Below are 21,633 nucleotides of genomic sequence, written 5' to 3'. Positions count from 1 at the left end.
GTGGCCAGAATAAAGCAATGTGTAGAAAACTTCCAGAATCAGTTCACCTTTCAAAAAGAAAATTGATTAAAGACAATCAAGGTAAGATTTTTTTTTCTTTCCTACATTCCAAGATTAGTTTTGATCGCAGTTTTTTCTGAAGCACACCTGGAATTTTAGGTTGCTGATATATTCATACAGATGCTTTTCACTTGTGTGGGATCCACATTCTGCTGGATAAAATGCATAAGAGATATGAAAGCATTAATGAAAAAGTATTAAAACTTTAATAAATACACAGTGAAGATAAGACTGTCATCAAGAATCTTTTTAAACACAAAAGCTATTTGGTACAAAAATGCATTTTAAACATAGCTTCCACTTATTTTCAGAGAAGGGCACTTTTTTTTTTAAATTATTGTATGCAAACATAATTGAGTCTGAAGTTATTTCCATTACCTTTTTAGAGTCTTAACAACCATTAGTCTAAACCTTATTAGATCTCATCCACTGAAAAGGGTAGAAAGAACTGGCCTATTAGATGAGATGCTATGTTGAGATTAATTCCTGTCTGAAAATGGGTATGTCACTTAAACCTGCTCTGCAACTCACTCCTTATTTGCAAGACTATGATAAATTATTATTATCCCATAGATAATGGCAAAAAGTTATATAAATACAGGCTTACATGTTCCAGTTGTAAACACTGAGTAGTACCTAGGTGGACCTCAGATCAACTGGTATGTTTCTGGACAGACCTTGTCAGACTGAACGGGGTTGACATTCTTTTGTTTTTCTGAGGAGACACCTCTGCTATTAATTTAGCCTGCAATTCAGAGCAGTTGATTGTGTACCGCCTTTCCCTTCAAAGCATTTCTAGCTTCTCTCTGCGTAGGTGTGCCCAGTGTACAGCCTTCTCAGGAGTGACAGTAGAATCATTAACAGTTCTGATACTCTAAATGAGGTTTCTGCATAGAAACCATGCAGGACGTATGCAAAGACAATGATAAGATTATTTGCCTTTCAAATCACATGCTTCTGCAAGCAGTCCCCAGATTTGAAATGCTTACATTTAAATTACTGTTCCCCATTCAAACATCAACAGTTTTAGAGCAGTCTGCTCTTACCAAATGAACTACTGATTCAGTAATAATTCAAGAGAGCATCATCTTCTGAATCATCCTATCCTCCTGTGCTATGGGAGGGTTACAAAGCAATAGTCTAACTTTGTTTAGTTTTGAGATTTCGTGAACTGATTAAGTTGCTCTATAAAAAAGTAAATATCTTTCACTGAATACAAGCTAGTTATTTTTCAGTCAGCAGTACAATTTTAGATATTTAATAAGCTGATTTGTTTTTCTGTATTTAAAGATCTTAGTTTACACTTAAGTTTAAATTTTTTCCTCATAGAATTAATCTAACATGTATCATCCAATAGAAAGACAGCTTTGAGACAACCCTCTCTATTCCATGAATGGAGTTCCATTCTGCTCTCTGATAGAGAAGTAATATTCCTACTTATTCCTAAAAAGTAACATTCCAACTGCACAAGTTTAAAAACATAAAATAAAAATACATGTTTTCGTAACACCAGCATATATCCACAGTTGTTTAATAATATCATTTCATATTGCACAGTACTCCAGCAGTTTTTCCTGTAATGGAAAAATAGTTTCAAAACTGGTAGTCAGGCAGTAGAAGTCAAATTATGTAGAGATTGCCCGTTACTGATATCCAGGAAGTGGTAAGTGCTGTCCTTCTTTTGCTTCAAAAAATGTGTAGGAGAGGGTGATCAAATCAACTTTTGCCATTTTAGGGTCCTCTGCAAATTCTGGATCAATGTAGAAAAAGACAGGCATGTCTACTTCCTCTTGAGGATTCAGACGCTGTTCTTCAAAACAAAAGCACTGCAGGAGGGAGGAAAAAAATAATTAGAAAATATGGTGAACTTTTTCCCTGCCAAAGTAAGAGATTTTATTTTTTTTAAATCAACTCCCCTTCCCTGTATGTCTCTAAAACCTAAGGAAGGATCATCCATACAAGCAAGAGGACAACAATTCTGTTCCTCTTGTGTGACAGGAAAAAAATTAGCTTTAATGAAATGTCTAAAAGCACAGCTTGTCCAGGCTAGCTCCAATGATTACTGCCTGCCCACAAAGTAAGTTGTACTAAATATCATATACTTGGGAACCACTTTAGTTGGACACATAGTGAAGTTTTTTATGCAGATAAGTCTAAAAATGAGCAGATGCACTACCATTTGAAAATTCTAAGATATTTTTTTTAAAATGTTGATACATACAGAGTAAAATCCAGAATTAAAATTAGGAAAAAAAAATCAATTGTCTCAGACTTACTTGTATTTTATTGAAGTACTGTCCTGCTTCAAAGGGCACTACATTATAAGTAGAGATTCCAATTATTGGTTTGTCAGTAGGATTTTTCGCTTTATAAAAGGCCAGTGCAGTCTCTCCTGGTACCACCTATATGAAGTAATTGCATGGTGACTATTAATACCCTGCAGCCCTCCAGACCCCAGAGTCCTTTAGAGTTCAGGTAGGTTGACCTCATCTTCTCTTTTGCCGTTTCAAATTGATTACTCCACTATTTCACAAACATTTTGCTTATAGACAACTCACCCACATTATCAATTAAAAGCATCAGCGACATTACATGTGTGCATTTTGAATCTCAGCCGGTTTGCCACTGAGGTGTTGTTACTCTCAGCAGTTTCTCAGCATGCAGAGCTATTTTAATATGGGGATTTATACACAGCAATCCCTTTTGGTAGCTTGATGGAAGGGTCAGGGGCAACTACCATTTAACTAAGAGAAATCAAAAGTTTACAGAAACCCTTTGATTGCTGTGACAGGGGCCCTGCCTTCCCAAGCAGTGCTGGGGACGCAGCCTGCAGGGTAAGCTCTGGGGCTGGCCCCAGCTGTGTTTTCTTCCAGATCAGCGCCCAAACGCACAAACCGAGGGCCCTGCAGGATCGGGACGTGAGGCGACCAAAGCGCCTGAGGCAGAACCCGAAGCCTCCGAGCCGCCTTTGTGAGTACGTTAGAGGAGGGACAGAGGGGAGGAAACCACTCACGTAGATTTCGCTCTGCTGCGGCCTGAAGTTCCACTGGAGGCTGGAGTGCACGTCGGCGTTGAACGTGACCTTGACGACCCGCTCCTTCACCGCCTCCATCTCCTCGATCCGCGCCGCGCCGCGCCCCGCTCCCGTCGTTCCCCCCAGCCCGGTCGCCTGGGCAAAGGCAAAGGCCGCGCTCAGCCCCGCCGCTCGCTCCCCGAGGGGAGAAGGCGGCGGTCGGGGCCCCCCCCGGTACCTGGCAGTAGAGGCGGTAGAGCGGCACGGCCGCGTACGACATCCCCACCATGCCCACGGCGGCGGCGGCGATGTAGGTGAGCGCCGTCCGGTTCCGCCGCCGCCATTCCTCCTCCTGCCCGCGGGTGAAGGGGTTGGAGCCCCGCAGCCCGCGGGCTCCCCGAGGGGCCGCCGCGCCCCGCCGCGTGGCCGCCCACAGCCCGTACCGAGCCCCGGCCGCCAGCGCCGCGGCCCAGAGGCAGCGCGGCCCCAGGGCCAGCCCTAAGCGGCCACCGCCGCCCGGCCCCATCCCGCTGCCGGGCCCCTATCGCGAGATGGCGGCGGGGCCCGTGCCGCGCTCCGCCTCCACACCGCTCCTCTCCGCCCGCGGGGCGGCGCTGGGGCCGGCTCCGCGCCTCACGGAGCCGGGGAGGGGAGAAGCGGGGAGGCGGGGGCCGCCATCGCGCCGCTGAGGGGAGCGAGCGCCGCCGTCGCGGGGTCGCTGCCGCTCGCCCCGCTGAGGCGCTGGGGCGGAGGCTCCCGCAGGACCCCGCCGTTGTCTCTTCCCTTCCTTCCCCGGCCGGGCGGACCCCTCGGGCGTCGAGGTAACCGAGCCGAGCCCCGTGCCCGGGCTTTGTCTCCGAGGGCGGTCGCTGCCCTCCCCTCAGCGGGGGCTGGGGTCGCGCCTCAGGGGCGCCGGGGCAGCCCCAAAGCCCTTGGAAATCGCCTCCGTGCTCCCGTCCCCCTCACAGCACCGCTGCCCTGCTCCCGGTGCCGCTCCGCTTTTTGTTTAGATGCTTTAAAAGTAAGGCAGCGGTCAAGCCCGAAGCGAAGCCGTGCTTCGTAGCATTTCTCCTGTGGTTTGTGGCGTTATTTTTGCGCTTTCAGTGAGACATCTGAAAACTTTCACTGCTGTTTGCTGCAGGAAGACTTGGTGCCTTCCAAAACCGAATTTACCGCTTCATACAGGGAGAAACTGCCTGCATGAAGCAGTGTTACTGCGGAGGCTGATGAGGGAATACGCATTGCTCGGGAAGCAGTGTTAGGGGAAACATTTGCCCCCTTTTATCCCTCGTACCATGTCTCCAGAGCAATGCTTTGTGTAGTCTTTGGCCATGTGAAGGTTTAGCCAGAGAGCTCATAAGGTCAGGAAATTTGCCAGCAATACAAACACGTATTTTTTGCATTGAGGCTTTTGCAGAAACGTTTCAAATGACCGTAAATCAGTACGTTTATGACTGCATTTCTTAAAACCTGTTGTGTGAGCTAATAAAAATGCAGTGCGTTGGTCCATAACCCCATCTTGCATGCCTTGTGGCCCATGTCACATGCTCCAAGTCAGAATTCCAGAGGTGCTGAATATTGGATGGCAAGTGAAAAAATGTGAAAAAGTAAGACACATGGAACACCTCATCTTGTCTATGGGAGTATTACACTTACCTAATCTTTGCTAGAAGAAAATCAGACGTTATTTTTACCTTTCACAATTATTTTATCCTGGTATTTGAATCTAAATTATATGTATACGTAAGTTTTTAATCACAGAGTGTTCAGTTTTACTTCTACTTCCTGACTCATGAACTAAAAGCCAATTAGGTTGTCAGATGTTTTGGTACAATATACAGCTAAGTCTGAATTATCTGCGTACTGTTTTCACTATTGAAGTGTGTCTAGTTTATCAGGAAAATTCTCCCACTGGATTTCTGCTAGTCAGTAATAAATAAGAATTAGTGCTTTAAAATAAACGTAGCCATATACATTTCAAAAAGTGGTTTCTCCTTTTTTACAGCAATTATTGTCTTGGTTATGAGCCAGTGCTTCGTGTTTCAGAATTCTTCATTTTGAATTTTTAATAAAATTGAAGATGTCCAGTACAGATCCCCTAACAAACCTGAATAAAAAGTAAGTACTTTTTTTTCCCCCCCGCACATGCAAAAAGTACTGGCTTGTAATGTCAAAATTCTTGAAGTTTCCTTAGCAGGATCTTGTTTTGCTGGTGTCTTAAAGAAAAATAATTTTAGTATTGAAACAGTTTGTAGCAACTTCTTACAAAAGGTAACACCAATACCAGGAATTTAGACATAAAGGGAAGAAATAGCTCTTAAGCTTTTCGTCATGTTAATCAGAACTCAGTTTGAATTGGTTTTCCAGAGGTAAAGCCTCCCTGTAGAAATTTCTTAATATTTTTGAAACTATAAAAACATAGTTATGTATAGTAAATGACTTCCTTGTGTGTATGGAATAACTACATCAGCATAACTCATTGAATGGAATTTATGAATTATAATGCATTATTTTTAAAGAATAATATGTCTAAAGTGTTTTGTTGCAGTGCTTTGGAACAATCTTTTTTTTTTTTTTTTTAAAAAAACAGTGCCATGGGATATGTAATGACAATTATATTAATTCTATAAACCATAATGTTATCCACGTAAAAGTTGGGTCAAATTCTAAAGGACAAAGTTGGATTTAATCAGGATTGAAAATCATAAGTTCAGACTCCTCCCAGACTGCTAAATAATCATGCCAACACTGTCATCAAAAAACATAATTAAAAACGGGCACAGACTATTCAACTGTATGACTTTTATTGTGTTTATGCAATAGATTCCAGCTAGTAGTACTCAAAGGCATTGTCAAACAATTTAGCATAAATTTTGAATTATACCACTTTGTGAATAACTTGATTAAAAAAAAAAAACACAGAGCATTTATTAAAAAAAAAAAAAATCTCCTTTTTCCTGGGATTTGAAGATGCAATTGCTCTGATTGTCATGGAATACAGGGTGTGTAATACAAAGGTATACCTCTAAAACAGCTATGTTTTGCTAGGTTCGTATGCAAGGTATATTGTATAATTAGATCGCTAGATCACTGTATTCCAAAAGCAGTTTATCAAATAAGAACTTAACATGAAATTGGTGCACAAAACCATACTTGAGTTACATTGTGATGTGAGACTGATTTTCTATACTTTTTTTTCTCATCTGGGAGCCAATATCAATGTACAATGCTTTAAGAATGTAGTTGATTAGATGTTAACTGAGGCTTACCTAAACTTTAAATAATACATTTTTTCTCTACGCAAGGGGTTAGCCTCAAACCATTAATGTTTCTACTTAATTACAAGGTTGCTCAAGCTTTTTTTTTTTTTTCATGTTTAACAACTGCCACCTAATGATACGTGTTTTCTTTTAATCTTTATGACCTAATCAGCAAAATACATTTTCGAATAATTAGTGTTTTGGGATAGATCAGAAGAAAGTGTTTGTTCATGCTGTCTGTTGGCTGTGTCATAACAAATTTTCACCTTTCAGGATTTGTGAACCTGAAAGGTTATGGTTGCATAACTCACTTGTATTGGGTTTTCGTGAAAGACCTTTTTTACTTATGATAAATGATCTTATGAATCGTGCTACAAAAGATTGTGCAGATGTTTTTTACTGTCTACTAAATTATCCTGTAATTTGTCTCGGTTGCTAAAGCATTACAAAATTTCTTTTGGGAAAGGTGAGTCATAATTAATAATGTTGCCAAAGAGAATAGTTTACTCACTGTTTGAAAACAAATCTTGGTCTGCTTGCTGCACAAATAACAAATAATCTCTCTTGAAAAATTTAGTCTTGTTGGCAAGTACTAGATTTTATGGCGTGCTGTTGTTGTTTTTGTTTGGTTGGTTTTGTTTGTTTTTTGGTTTTGTGTTTTTTTTTTAGCGTTACTGTGTTCCAGGCTCCTTCTAGGAGTAAAAAGCAATTTGAATTTGAATGTAATTTGAATGGGGAGGTTAATGCTACTTTATATATGCATATATTGTTGGGAAGTTTGTCATGTCTGGTTTAATAAAAATCAATTTTTATTTTTTAATAATGGGAACGCATAGCCTTGAGTCATATTTTTATGTGTGTGTGTGTTTTTTGCAAAAAGCATGACACTGTGAGAAAGCTACATTGTTCTGAGTGATTTGTTTTGACAAATGCTCTATATACTGATACCACAAATTGAACTCCACTGGTGTTAAGAACAATTAAAATTTTGTGGTAAGGGAGCTGTTGGTATTTTACTGGCTGTCTTCTGTAGCTTTGCCTGGAGCTAATCAAATTGATACGATGCTTAAAATATCAGTGACTTTTCCTTCTTTGGACTAACACCAGAGGCACTAGTAGAATTAAACTGATTTAGGAAAGACTACGAAGGCACACGTTTTCATCACTAAATGTATGTGAGCACTCCAAATGAGGCCAGTGGGAGTCCTTCACTTTGTGGGCATCGGGAGGGCTGCTTTCATGTTCCCATTTTCCCATTTCCATCTCTGGACTTTGCCTCTGTCTCTTCTAGGTCACGTCACCTTTCTGCTTGTCATGGATTGCAGACACTAGGGACTGACCTCAAAATTCTTGAACACCACATAGCACATTGCTTATAAGCACAAATAGTGTTTTCTCAGAATGATTACATGCTAATAAAAACACAGTTACTACAACTTTAAAAAAAAAAAAAAAAAAAAAAACAGTGCATTAGCTAAGCATATGCATTCCTTGCATAGCCAAGCTGTCCCACTGTGAGGCTCTAGACGCTGACAGATGCTGTCTCATCACAGGTTTACTCCCTGCTTTAGACAGGATTCATCTTTCTATGTAAAGGCCTTAGTGAGCACAGAATATTTGGTTTTCATTTTAAAATGCAATTTTTTTAAGATCTTTTAGAAAACAGGGCAGTAATGGGAGTGTAAACTGTGCTATAAATGTGAAAGAAAACAGTAGGTAATTAAACTGCTGTGAGAAGCTCAGAACTTCCAAAAACATGCATGTGTCTGCAAAGACCAAGCCTCAGGTCAGAACAGTCTTACCTCTGGAAATAATTGTGTAGTTTTTATTTTTGGAACTATTCTCAATGCAACTACAGAAAATCATTCCTTCAGGTGTTTTTCTGATGTTCCATTGGGTTTGTTGAAATAAGAAGGCACTGCAAAGCTTTGTGGCTTTTTTGGTTGCTCAAGTACAAAGGATTTTTGGAAGTAGGCATTGAAATGTAGGGGACTGTTTTTGAGGCTCATTTAGATTAAGAATGCCAATTCTGAGCGTTCACTAGGAAGTTAAAATGCTTTATATTTAAAAGAATAAGCCTCAGAAATGAAGTTCACGGATAATTTCTAGGAAAATGGGACTTAGAGAATCATATCTACTGTTCACCTGCTCATGCTTTAAAAATCATTAGGATATGTAACAAAATGCAGTCATTTTTTGTACCAATTTTACCTGCTTTCACAAAAAACAAGCATGTCAGTGTCCGTTTCTACTGAAAATATATAGCCCAAGTTCTGCGTAAACTTCTGACTGTTGGATACTGAAAGGCTAAAAACCAAGTTAAAGCATGCCACAAGTCAGTACTGTAACTGAGAATGCCAAGTAATAGCATAATGGTATTTGCTTAATGCTTTCAGTCTGTCTGCTTTGTGGGCTTTCCCTTTTGTGTGCGGATGTATATAACCCAGCCTGCTAGGCAGGTTGCTTTGGAAAGGTCATAAGTTATTTCTTGTGACCTTGTTTGTAGGGAGCATGTAAATAAATAACTGGAAGAACATGAATAAATAAGTTTAATTATTTCATCTGCTTGCTGTTAGCTATAGATTGCATAATCCCAGTTTTAATAAATGCAAGTAATTTTTCCCTCCTCTGCATTTATAAGTCTTTAAAGTTGCTACAAATTGCTATTTCAAACAGAAAAAGTAAACATTGCCTGGATAGCTGAATTAGCCTATGTGACGCAGAGGGTTTCAGAGAAGATTAAGTAGGCAGAGACACTCGTCTCGGGCTCTGTCTGTTTGACTTGTTTTTTTGGTTAGTAGCAGAAATTGTCCTGCTGGTAACCTTTATCCCGTTGAACTGGAAACCTCCAGTGTATTTTGGTTGCTGTACTGAAGAATGTCCTTGCTCTCACCAGGAGATGAAGACGAACCGGAGCGTTTCGATGGTCTTTCTCTCTTATACTGGTATGCTTAACCTTTGGGTTCTGATGGTGTTTTTCTAGCCTGTAATTGGGAAGGGTACAACTGAGATCATTTAACAGCTGTAGCCATTTTCAGCTGCTTCTTTCTTTTATCGTTAAGATTTTGAATAAGTGCCAAGTAATATCTATTCTTGAGGGAAGGGTATTGTTCTTCCATTGATAAGTCTAGCTAAATATTTTGTTTGTGGACGTAAATGACTAGTAATTAATCGGGAATACAGAACAGAATAATTAACATCCAGAGCCACGTGTACTGATAAGTCTCTAGAAGGTATAAAACAGAAAGCTGTTGAACTTCCTTGTATGTGCTGAAAACAAAGTAATAGAAAAAAAGTGTCCAAGACTTCATTTTAATTGTCTTTACTAGAACATCTGCACAAAATGAGGTTCACTTAGTCTATTAGCATTCCAGGACTCCAGCTGAAGTGTTGTTTAATATTTTTTCATAATTTTAATGTAACAAAATCATGGTCTAGCTTGTTGATTTCAGCTATTGCCTCACTTTTTTTTTTTATTCTGTGTGTTAAAAGCTTGCTTGCAAGTATTTTTATATGACTTCTATAGGAAACAGCAGTGACATTTAATTGATTATTTAATTTGTATCTTTTTCTACAAAGAACACAAATTATTTTTTGTTATCGCTGCCGATTGGTTTATATTCTCTGTATCCTCTTAGTCAGAATCAAGTTTATGTTAGATCTCTCTTGAAAGCATTGCCTGTTACTTATAGAAACGTAGATCCTTTCGTATCATGTGCTCTGTGCCCTGATTTGATAATGTCATGATCTTTGTGTACGTATACTGTACTCTCTGTATTCTCTTGAAATATTGAAAATTTGAAATCTGAGATTTGATCTTCTAAAGCTTCACAGAAATAAACTGTGTAAAGCTGAAGCTCAACATTTGTTCTTGCTTTTTCTTTTTTCCAAAAGTTATGGTTAAACCAATAATAATATTCTACGCATGTGTTGAATAGCTTGATTTGCTACTCTTCATAAGTACAATGCCACTTTTTTGCTACTCCTCAAAGCACAATATTTTTGATGGACTATTATGGCAGGGGTGTGTGCAGAGAAATTAATTAAGGAAAATGCAGTTAAGTTGAGATTTCTATTACTGGAAATACATATTAAATAATAAATGACAGTAATGTGTGGATCTCTATAATATACAAGCCAATGACTAATATGGGAAAACTGCTGAGAGTATGGCAGCACAAGAAACAACATTAGTAGAAGGCAAAACAGGAAAGAAAATGGAAAGAATAATTGCATATTTTAAAAATCATGTTTTCTTGTCTAAATTTTCAAAGATGGATACAAATCAGGACAGAGCTGTAAAGAAAGTGACTCGTATACTGTCTTTCAGCCTTAAAACAGCTTAAATTCATGGGATAATTGAGATGCCAGTACTCAGCAATAATGCAAAATGATCCACTGCAGTATTATAGAAGTAGTTTACCCGAAAAAGTTTTGTTAAAGAAAAAACAAGACTTTAGGGTTTATTTGTCCTTTCAAACTATGAAAAAATAGAAGTGATTTGTTTAACTTTTAGCCTTATGAAGTGGGTCTTACGCTTTCTCACACCGTAGCAAGGTCATGTGCAGTCTGGGCAGTGGCAAAATACACTGACTATGCTTCATCAGACCTTTCTAGCCTAAAGACTAATTGTTAGGTATATTCTTAGTGGCTAGCCTTTCTGAAGCAAAGTATAATTTTGCAAATACTTGGGAATTTGAGATTGTGGAACAAATGTTTTTATTTATTTATTTTTAAGTGCTTACTCCTTTATAAAGGACTCACCCAGTTTTCCTATACAAAAATGAAAGATTTGGGATGTTCTTTGCAACCTGAATCTCTTGCCTTCTCCTGGAATTTAGGAACGTTTGGACCTTCTGGGTTTCTGTCTTCCCTGGCAGGACACCCCTTAATGGCATGTACTCCAGATTTTGCAGAAATACCGAGTTTCAGGCTAGGAATTGAAGCTGGGTGCTGGATTTGGTTGCGTGGGAGGATTTGGGTCACTGTGTCCTCCATTTTGATCCCCCTCCCTCTGTCCCCCCCCCCCCCCCCCCCAACTAATGAATTCTAGTTGTTCCATTTCACTTCAACATCATGCTCTAGAAAATACTACTTGTTATCTAATACAGAACAATATGTATGTAGGTCAAAGCAGAAAAACCTAAATTGTGCTTCTGCTTTTTTGTAGAAGGTATCTGGTGAATCTTCTCCAAAAATGGGGTAGTGGGAAGACAAGGGATCTATGACACAATTTTTTTTTCTATAGTAGTTCATCAAAATGAAAATTCACAAGTGGTAAAATGTGGCAAATTACTCTGGATTTAAAGGAATTCTTAATGTTTTACATTCTCACAGCAGTACACTGGAAGTGTTTCTGATGGAGTTGTAAATATGGGTTTTGAGGCTCTAATTTTACCTTGTATACTTATTTAATTCTTTCCCATTATCACGTGCATACAAAATGCTTATCTGCCTTCAGACAGCTGCAGGTGCCATCCTGGAATTCTGACCTGGGGTTGGAGGGTACACAGAGGAGCAGGCAATAACATTTGGAAAGAAGCCTTTATAAACAGAACAGTGTTGAATAAGAAATGAAAGACTGGAGGGAAAAGCTTACATTCATGAATAACCACAAAGTTTTATGTTAGATATTTTAGCAAATGTTTTTGTATGCACTTTCTTAGCTGTGGTTCTGTCTTAGTATTCATTAACTGATCCGAGATGTTATGATGTGTTTTTCTTGCCTAAACATTAAGCTGGACCAGGTCATGGAATTTTGCTTCTATTTAATCAAAATCCTTTTACTATAAGTGGGATTCAGAATTCTGCCTGAAGTTCTTTGGGGAGAATGGAAATAAACTTTGGGGAGAATGGAAATAAACTAAGCATACTTTGTTTTACCCTTATCTCATATTTATGATGAACAGATTGAATTTTCATTGGATGGAGGGGTGGCACAAAAGTAATCAAATAATGTAAAGTTGACAGTCAAGAAGACTAGTTTTGTTTTGTATTAGAGGTAAAAACATGGTCACTGTAATTTCTTCTGTATTAACATAGCTTTATATGCATATATGGCATTAGAGATTTAATGATTTTTATTTTATTTCGTAGGACAATTATGGGCCCTCATGGAATCAATCGAGCTGTTCACCGCATTTCTTTTTCTGATTGTCAGAATGGATTAGGTAATTAGATTGCACATTCTGTTGATTCAGAGTAAACCAGACCTAAAAGCACTTGGTGAGCTTTTCCAGTTCACACTGACATCAGTAGAAGTTTAATTTATCCAAATTTTATGGATTTGACTGTAAATCCATTTAAGGCAGTAGATGGAATAAAAATTTCTCGCCTGTTTCTTTTGTTTGTTGTTTAGGAGTTAAAATTATTGGAGGTTACCGGGCACAAACTGCAGAAGATTATGGGATTTTCATAAAGAGAATTCTACCTGGAGGTGTTGCTGCTGTAGATAGTAAGTAATTTAAAATGTATTTTTGCAAACCTGTTGTAAATAAAAAGCTCTTTTGAGATGCCATCTTCTCTTACGCAGATTGATCATTTAAAATAATTACTTCAAAAGTGACAGTTCCTACACTTGAGACTTGCAAAAGGTTAAAAGTAAAAATAGTTCTAAAAATATATTTTAGAGATGTCTTTATCAAATATAAAACATAAATGTATTCATACATGGCAGCTTACATGCATGTTATCAGCAACATTCAGCCAAAAGTTCCTTCCAAAACTATGAATTCCAGTGCTGCAAATATTTGTGCTCTAATACAAATAACATTTATTTTCTTTAGCTGTTCTGTGATTAGTAACACTGACTGATTGTTATTAGTCTTACCACAGTGGCATAGATAAATCAGGATCAGAAGCTAAGCTGCTGAATGTCATAAGGTTGTTTATGCATTAGATCACATAAAATTGAAAGAAAACAAAAACTGTTTTATTACCATGATATAATACGTTCACTGCTTTCCTGTTGATTTCATTACAAGGCCGTTTGCTCACGGGAGACCTCATTTTGGATGTCAATGGAGAAAACTTAATTGGAGTAACCAATGAAAGGTATGTTTGTACTGTTGACTAGATGTGCATTAGAGCTTGAAATGTATGTATTTATTTATTTGTGGCCATATCGACCACTGATTAATGAGCACAACTCCACTAAGGTCACAGGAGTTGAACTGGCAATGAATTTATCCTATAAAACTAATTATGCAAAACTATCATAGAAAAGTGAAATGAGTTTAAATGCTTTTGTAATGGCAAAATAAGATAGTTTTGTAATGATGCAGATTATTGAATGTGTGTGAAAATACCTTTAAAGCATATTAAGCTGTTATGATATTTTATATTAACATGTTGGTTGAATACTGGTGAGAATAAATGGTGCAGCTAACAAGTATCATTGTAATGGGACGATTAAGGAGGCATTGCTTAGGAAAAAATGTAGAGTATGTTTTATGGTTCCTGTAGCTGGATCACCAGAGATCAATGTGAAGCCTAGTTTTTGAGTAAGATGTGGAATTAAAATTCAATGCAAAATTACAGTACATGTTTGTGAGTGAAATCCTGAGCTACGGAAGACATCTGAGCAGTATTCTTTATCTGGTGTAGGCTGTAAATCCTGAAGGAGGTCCATGGTCCAGTAGGATGGACCAAGAAGAGATGGGGACAAAAGGGAAGGGAAAGAAAGAACAATCTCAGTTTATTCCCGTTGTCAGGCACAGACTCACCACAGTCTGTTTTTTGCTCAGTTCTCCAGTGTTTAATTTGGGTTATTCTGCTGACAAACTTTTTTTCTCTGTATCTGGCAGTCAAGATTATTAACTACATTAAGAATTTGTTCATTTTCCCATCATTTTAACATTACCTACTGTGTACTTCTTGACAGAACCCTGGTATATTTACTTTATTATTCTTTCCCCTCCTTCTAGGGCCGTTGACATCTTGCGAACAGCTTCAGCATCTAATCACATGTCTCTGCTAGTTGCCAGAGATGAAGAAGCAAAGTAAGAGAAAAATAAAGTGTTGCGTTAACCTCAAATCTGACAAAATCTAATGCAGTAGCTAAGTCTGAGAAGGCATACGTATGTATATATTATTTTTTTTTCAGATTAGGATTAGTCACAAAATTGCAGGAGATGTCACAGTTTTTGAATGTTATATTTGATAACAATTCATTTTGTTAGTGTCCTGGGCAGTGAGGAATGGAATACTCGTTTTAATGAGACTGCTCACATCAATTAAAGTGGTAAGCTCTGGCCAATTTCAGTTCAGTGAAGGGGATTGAAATGTTATGTTCCCAGCTAATACCCTTAGAATTATTTGCTATGATTACAGTATTTATTAACACATCTCACATGTGAAAATAATAAAAAATGAGGAAATGCATTAGACCTACATTCCTAAAAAACTGTCATTTAAGCTGGTCTTGCCTTCTGAAAAGGCAAATTTGGTTGTTTCACCTCTGTAGTTTGCTTTTCAGTCTCTAATGAGCTCTGAATTAGTTTGGATAAGTAGGTTAAACTGTTCGCTGCAGCAGGTAGCCCAAAATACCTCCATTATAAGGACATATCTGCTAAATATCGCTTTAATCTTATTGTCTAAAGTTAAGCATATAAACCAATATTGGCATAGAATCATCGGAAATATTAGGATCTAGGCTTGTATCCCCTTTTGACTTAAATCTCTGCAGGAAATTGCTGTTACACAACTATATTTGATAATCATGGTGAGAGTAGCTGCTGCTATTTGCCACTGCTAGTGTGTTCCACTTAGAGTAGTCTCTCCATAAAGGAATTTTCTCCAAATTCCTTTAGTTTTTGTCTGACATAAGGGTTCCATTTCTACCTCTTTATTTTTGTATTTAACAAATTTAAATGCCTCTGTGCTGTAGCCTCTGATCTCTCCTTTTTTCAGGCTGCCTAGATACATGAGGTCCACTCTTAATCTGCTTTTATCTAAAGCATACTGACCTAGTTCCTCTAAACTCCTTGAATAATTAAAATCCATCAGTCCTTCTACCATTCTGGTGGTATGCCCAGTGCCCTGCACAGAATGTGCCACTCCATACAGACCCTTGCTCAGACAATTCTGAAGTAATTTTTTGTGACTGTGATAAAAGATTCGATTTACACTGAACTGTGTTTGGGTGTGTTCCCTGGATTTGACATTAGTTCAATAATTTTTTTCTGTCTCTCTCTTTTTTTTTTTTTTTTAATAATACATCCGACAGACTTCAATAATCCTCTGTGGTCATTGGAATTACGTGGGAATTACATCTATTGCAATCAGTTAATTCATGTCCTCTCTGTCTAATTCTATAATATTAATTTGATGATGCTGCTGGCTTATACCATTCTAGATTTTAATTTATTTTTAAATCTTTTATTACTGAGATAGTCATAGCTCAGATTATTAAAAAATATATTTTTTTATATTAGGCTGCATTTAATATTAGATTATTAAGATTATTATTACTTGTTGCTTTTTTAGCACATGTAATACAGAATCTTCATCTCTGCTGCTTTTTTGCCATTTATTATTTCTGCAAAGAACTTCTATTTTTGTTGATTATTTTCAACAGTGCAGCTGACCTTTTTTTCTTTCTGTCAAAAATGAGAGCAAACTATAACTTTATTGGTTAATTGATAAGTGCCTTCATCTGATTTGATTCATTTAAAAGCTTCAAATACGTATTGGTCTTAAAGGAAATATAATTATTAATCAAATTTAGATTACTTGTTAAGAGCCTCTAGCTTGAGCTCAGTAGTTGAATTTTCTTGTTCCATCTCAAAACTGGAATGAATGAATGAATGAAAGGGAAAACTTGCAGTGTAGCATTGAATTTTACCAAAATACTTGAATGAATTGGCAGTATTTCTAATGAAATCTGTTGTAATGAGATACAATAGATTTATATATACATATATATATGTATATAAAACAAATCAAAAAGTTTAAAAAGCAGGGTCATAATAAGGTTTACTTCTTAATCATTTCCAATTAGGATAAACTGCTCTGGTTAAAAACAACACAAAAATTATCACAGTTCATGTTTCAAAGTAGCTCTTCCCAGAAGAAAAGAAGGGAGATCAGCTTGTTACTGTGGCTTCACTTGCTTTCCTACTGCACAAAGTATAGCAAAAAGCAAGACAGGATAGCAAAGAAAGCAAGACTGCCTTTGGAGTGAAGATAACAGGCAACAGAGAATGTGCCTGCCTAAATCCTGTGGATCAAGTCTGAATTTATATTTTTGTGTAGGAAAGAAAAAGATAAGTTCTAAAGCTTTACACAGAAAGATGAATCAGAACTTTTCTTTTCACCATTCACCATGAGGTTGAAAGAACAACTACTTACAACTTTTCGTAAAGTGAGCATAGCTTTGTGCTTTAGTACAGCAAAAGCACTTGATTATGGTCTATCTTCATCTGTATATGTTGTGGTAGATTTTTCAAGGCATGTATAAGAAAATTATAGGTAGTAAGCAAATTTGTATTTCAGATGGATAACATTTTTTCGCACATGTCTTCCTGTTGGATTGTGACTGGTGTTACTCACAATCCAGTAAACTAGTACTGTAGAACAAGACATTACTGTGAATGAGAATTGATAGCTCAAATATTCATGCACAGCTGAAGAATTTGCCCTTTATTTTATCAGTTGGAGCTTTTTAAAAGATTTAATCGTGAAAAAGATAAGCAAAGCCCAAGCACATAAAATATTTAATATATAATGATATCTACCTCTGATGAAATGGACCACATACTTCTGAGAAAGCTAAGTGGAAGTTAAGAATTTGTATCTGTTTTACTTCTTCTTGTATAACTAATGAGTATTTCTTTCTGTACTCTTTTTGACTAGGGCTAATGCCACAACCTTGATGGCCGTTCTCTTCTGGGTTCTCATTCAAACTAATTGAAATAAAAGCATTCTTTAAAGATACCAATATGCTATGGGTATATTATCTGATTCCATCTAATGTAAATAATTTGTTTTGGACCCAAGTAATACCACTTGTCTTATTATCTGTAGCTGACTTGAACTACAAGTTTAGAAAGTTTTGAAATCCAGGGTAAAGAGAGGTAATAATTAAGCTTTTCTACCAATAGTCTGTTGCTATTCCATCTTTATTCTTCTGGATTTTATTACCTTTCTCTTGCTTCTTCTGAATGCTTTTGTATCTGACAGGGCTTTCCTCTTTCAGTTGAGGGTGAACTTTACTTTCTGAGGAATTGTAACTGTTCAGCAGAGACACTAGCAGATTTCAAAGGGTGCAGTTAGAACTAATGCCAAGTCCTGACAAAGAGGAACTTTTTATTTCCACAGGAAAGAGTTTCTTGACCTGATGGATAAGTATGGCTCTCACAGTGACACCAACTCTGCAAGAAGTTCTCCAACACAGCTATTAGCTGGTGAGAGATTTCTTCCCATCCTGACATAATCTTGTAGGACAATCTTCATGCTTCTGTGGACTAGACTCCTGCACTGAAAACTCTACTTGGGGAAAGGGTGTACTGGAGCAAGAGAATGTCAGGCTAAGCACGTGTTTACTTAAGACTTTTAACATTTACTTTGTAGTCTAAACATTTAACTTGACTTGTTTGCATGTAGGTTTCCCCATCTCTAAAACAAATGTTCTGCCATCTACTTTCAGCAATTTTAATTAATGAGTAGTGTGAACTGTGTTTGGTATTTGTAGATGAAAGATACCATGAGATTACAAAGTAATAATAAAAAATTGAACTAGAATACCATAAATTCTAATGCTCCTGGAATTGTTGTCTAGTGAGAATGTCTTTATACAGCATGGTCAATTACTCTTTAGGAAAGACAGTTGTGATTTTTTTTCACCCAGTTTTAAAAAAAATCATCCCTTGCTATAATTTAAAAATTATTCCTGGAACCCCTGGCTCAATTCTTAGCTGCATAGACTTAAACTTTCTTTTGGTTGTCTGATTGCTTATGGTTTTCTGCTTTCTAACATGAAAATAGGCCCATGATTTGAAACTTTGTGCTTTTTCCCAAATGTGTGTTTTACATCTTTTTTTTTCCCCCCCGTCCTTTCTATTCTTAAAGGAAAACCTGTAGACAGCCTTTCGTCTGGGTCATCCTCAAGGTCACAGAGTCCTCAATTGCATCCAAAGGATATTATTACCACCATTAGCAGAAATAATTCTGTCCCTGCGCCATCACCAAAGCTTCCAAAGTAATTCCCAAAGCTAATTGTAACTCTCTTGTGTGAGATGTAGAAAATGTATTTGGCAACTGAGGAAGATTTTGGGTTGAGCATTGAAGTGTTCAAAATTATTGTTTTTTAAATCCTGTAATATAATACCATTGATGTTACGAAGTTTGGGGTTTTGCAAGTTATTTTTCTCATTTTATCTCATTTATTCATTGTTTATGTGGTAGATCAATCAGGTTGACTGTTGATCTCAGTATCTCATAACAAATTAATGCTTCTGGTTTACATTGTAGGTAGGTCATCCCTTGGGATATAGTAGAGAAGTTTAGTCTTGCAAAATAATACATTGTTTCCTCTTGTAATTGCCTGAAGTAACACCTGAAGTTGCTGCTTTTGTAATAGAGCAGGCAGGATAGTGCTTGAACATTAAGATTGTGTCCATTTTATGTGTTGGTTACTGTGGTACATATTAGTGACATCAACAAGATAGACGCTATCACTTGTGGGTCTCTAGTGAGTGTCTAAATCTGTGAAGTAACTCTACTTTTCCTTTCTTCTTTCTCTTCCTAGGGATAGTGCATTTCAGATTATCTCTGTTTGCAAGGGAACAAGCCTAGGTTTGAATATTGTTGGAGGAATTGACAGAAATGAAGGGCCTTTGGTATACATTCAAGAAATTATTCCTGGTGGTGACTGTCATAAGGTAGATAAAAACCTCTTCTTGCCACACTGTTCAGTCCCCTGTACTTTTGCCTTCGTTTTATACATACTTTAGTATTATATCCATGCATTTGTATCATAGGTACTGATTTCATTTGTGTTTCTTTTGTGTTTCTCCTTGCTTTCTCTGTAGACAGAATTACCTTATTACACCACAGCATGGTTACATGGTAATGAAAATTATTCATGAGTTTGTGTAAGGTACATGAGGATCTTATTTTCCCAATTTCCAAAGCAGAAAGTAAGAAAGCAATTTTTAAGAGGTTACGTAATACAAGCTAATCATCAAGGATGGGACAGACACACAGTTTTGCATCTTTTTTTTCATAGATCATAGAATCATTTAGGTTGGAAACGACCTCTTAGATCATCTTGTCCAACCTTTAACCTACCACTGCTAAATCCACCATTAAACCATACCACTACACAATGTCACTACATCTACATAGCTTTTGTCACTTGGACATTCAAAAAATCACTTTTCCTTTGTATTTGGTTTAGCTGAATCCTTGCAGCTGAAAAGTATTGTATAGGGAAATACGAATAATAATTAAAAAAAAATGATAGAGCAGACTAATAAAACATATGAATCATTACTGATTACTATTTTCATTTATGACAACTGCAGTATGTAAAACAGGAGGTCTTGTAGATTTGTAAAAAAATGAATAAATAACAGCTGTCTGGTTCAAGTACACAGAACTGTTTATCCAAGTGTCTTCTTTTCATCCTATGTTATTATGGTTATTCTGATGTGTGGATAAACCAATGTTTGCCATCTGCCAAACGAAGAGTGTACAACTTAATTTCACAGCCAAAGAGTTTTGCCCCAAAAACAGTCTTAAACTGTTTGTAACTGAATATTTGTAGATTAAGATTAATCCCAAAAGGCAGAGATTGATAGAAAAAACGTAACTTTTCTGCCAGACTTTTTAATGAATAAATGGTAATAATTCTTCTGTTTTCTGCTGTTTTGTTATAGCTTTTTAAAATGTTTCAAACTGTAAATATATATAATTTACAGTCTCTCATGCTTATAACTGATTGAGTGAGACCAAGCCATTAGTATGAAGTACATTTAGCAATATTAATTTCCCCAGCTTGGTTAGGTGTTTGAGAAACCTAAATATTATGAGTTTTTTAAATCTCTGCCACAAGAGGGCAGCATTGAAATTGATATTTTACAGCAGGCTTTATGCAAGAGAGGTTCTAGACTAGAGCTTTTCTATGTGATGGAAAATGTAGTAAAGTGCTATCATAGGCTGAAATAACATAACTAAAATTTGATGTATGTGTCGATCAAATATGTAAAATTATACCGGTCTTAAAAAGACATTTTGCTTACTTCCTATGAATCTTCCTCTGTACATAGTTCGTTTCACATGGTCAGATTACTTCTATGAAATATTTCTTAAAAACTGAAGAACGCGGACATATTATGTATAGTTTTGTGTGTATTACATTACACAAATGTCATTACACTGTTACCATAGGTATGGACAATGTATAATATGTAGGTGAACGACAATCATTTTCAGTTAAATTGTTAAGGCTTCTTTAGAATGAGTTAAAAAAAAAAAAAAAAAAAGCTTTATATTAGTAAAAAATCTACCCAAGCATATTTAAAGTCTTGTCTTACAGTTTCTAAGGCAGAAATGTGATATGTTACTGTGTTTGGTAGAAAGTTTGCAATGAATAATTCAACAGAAGCACAAAGTTGACAGTATTATTTCTAAGGTATTTTTGAACGGTGAATTCCTAATAGATGAATCTGTTGTTCTCTTTGAGATGAACGTGGATAGCAAGTGCCTGAAAAGTCCCATGTATAGCCAAGAATGTCTGTTTCCTGAAAAACAAATTAATTCTGCTCTCAGCTGAGTTAATTATCAAAGAAATTTCCTGTAGTCAGATGGGTTGGTACTCCTTGCTGAAAAAATTACTCTCTGTGGTTTCTTCTTTTTTAACAGAAGTATATCCCTGGGTCCGGATTTCTTGACACAATTTCACTGAGATCCATTCTGTCTGATTAAGCTTTTAAAATGATTGCTGTCATGCAGATTAAATGATTGCAGTAAATTTAGAGAATAGAACATCTCCTTTAGTTTCTCACTTTATACATACATTAAAAAGAAAAGAAAAAGAGGATATGTTACGTGAGGCCTCAATCGTGTTTTTTATTCAGGTGAAGCCCAGCCAACTATGTGGGAATGCAAGTTGATTGAAATGGAATTTTTTACCATCTTGGGAAGGTTCCTACCTTGAGAAAACTGAATTACATTCATAGATATACTTAAGACAATTTAGTTTTAGTATTTATTAAATGAAAATCTATACAACCAATTATTTCTACTGAATGAAGTGGTTGTTTTCCACTATTTATTGAAGGATACATAAGAAGTCTG

The 21,633-nt window shown here is 36.9% G+C and overlaps 2 protein-coding genes across 6 annotated transcripts in view; one reads left to right on the top strand and one right to left on the bottom strand.

The window, feature by feature from the left end:
* Positions 1-1,575: 1,575 nt before the first annotated feature.
* On the bottom strand, positions 1,576-3,602 carry COX11 (cytochrome c oxidase copper chaperone COX11). Its single transcript, XM_068654524.1, has 4 exons — positions 3,312-3,602; positions 3,074-3,229; positions 2,337-2,462; positions 1,576-1,886 (listed from the first exon to the last, which is right to left on the bottom strand). The coding sequence occupies exons 1-4, from the start codon at positions 3,597-3,599 to the stop codon at positions 1,704-1,706; spliced, it is 753 nt and encodes a 250-aa protein (XP_068510625.1). The 5' UTR covers positions 3,600-3,602; the 3' UTR covers positions 1,576-1,703.
* Positions 3,603-3,718: 116 nt separating this feature from the next.
* STXBP4 (syntaxin binding protein 4) overlaps positions 3,719-21,633 on the top strand; it is a 73,293-nt gene continuing 55,378 nt past the window's right edge. The window contains exons 1-10 of one of the 5 annotated variants that reach the window (XM_068654520.1): positions 3,719-3,894; positions 5,079-5,191; positions 9,230-9,278; positions 12,430-12,503; positions 12,692-12,787; positions 13,317-13,386; positions 14,259-14,333; positions 17,653-17,738; positions 18,403-18,532; positions 19,082-19,214. In XM_068654520.1, the coding sequence (XP_068510621.1) occupies positions 12,437-12,503; positions 12,692-12,787; positions 13,317-13,386; positions 14,259-14,333; positions 17,653-17,738; positions 18,403-18,532; positions 19,082-19,214 (657 nt within the window). In that variant the 5' untranslated portion in view covers positions 3,719-3,894; positions 5,079-5,191; positions 9,230-9,278; positions 12,430-12,436. Of the gene's footprint in view, positions 3,895-5,078; positions 5,192-9,131; positions 9,279-12,429; positions 12,504-12,691; positions 12,788-13,316; positions 13,387-14,258; positions 14,334-17,652; positions 17,739-18,402; positions 18,533-19,081; positions 19,215-21,633 lie in introns of all 5 variants that reach the window. The other 4 variants (XM_068654517.1, XM_068654516.1, XM_068654519.1 and 1 more) reach the window with 4 other exon arrangements.

The sequence above is a fragment of the Anas acuta genome, chromosome 18 (assembly GCF_963932015.1).
Source record: "Anas acuta chromosome 18, bAnaAcu1.1, whole genome shotgun sequence".
NCBI classification, from domain to species: domain Eukaryota; kingdom Metazoa; phylum Chordata; class Aves; order Anseriformes; family Anatidae; genus Anas; species Anas acuta.
The sequence above is the reverse complement of the archived record's forward strand: the minus strand, read 5'-3'. Positions and strand labels throughout refer to the sequence as shown.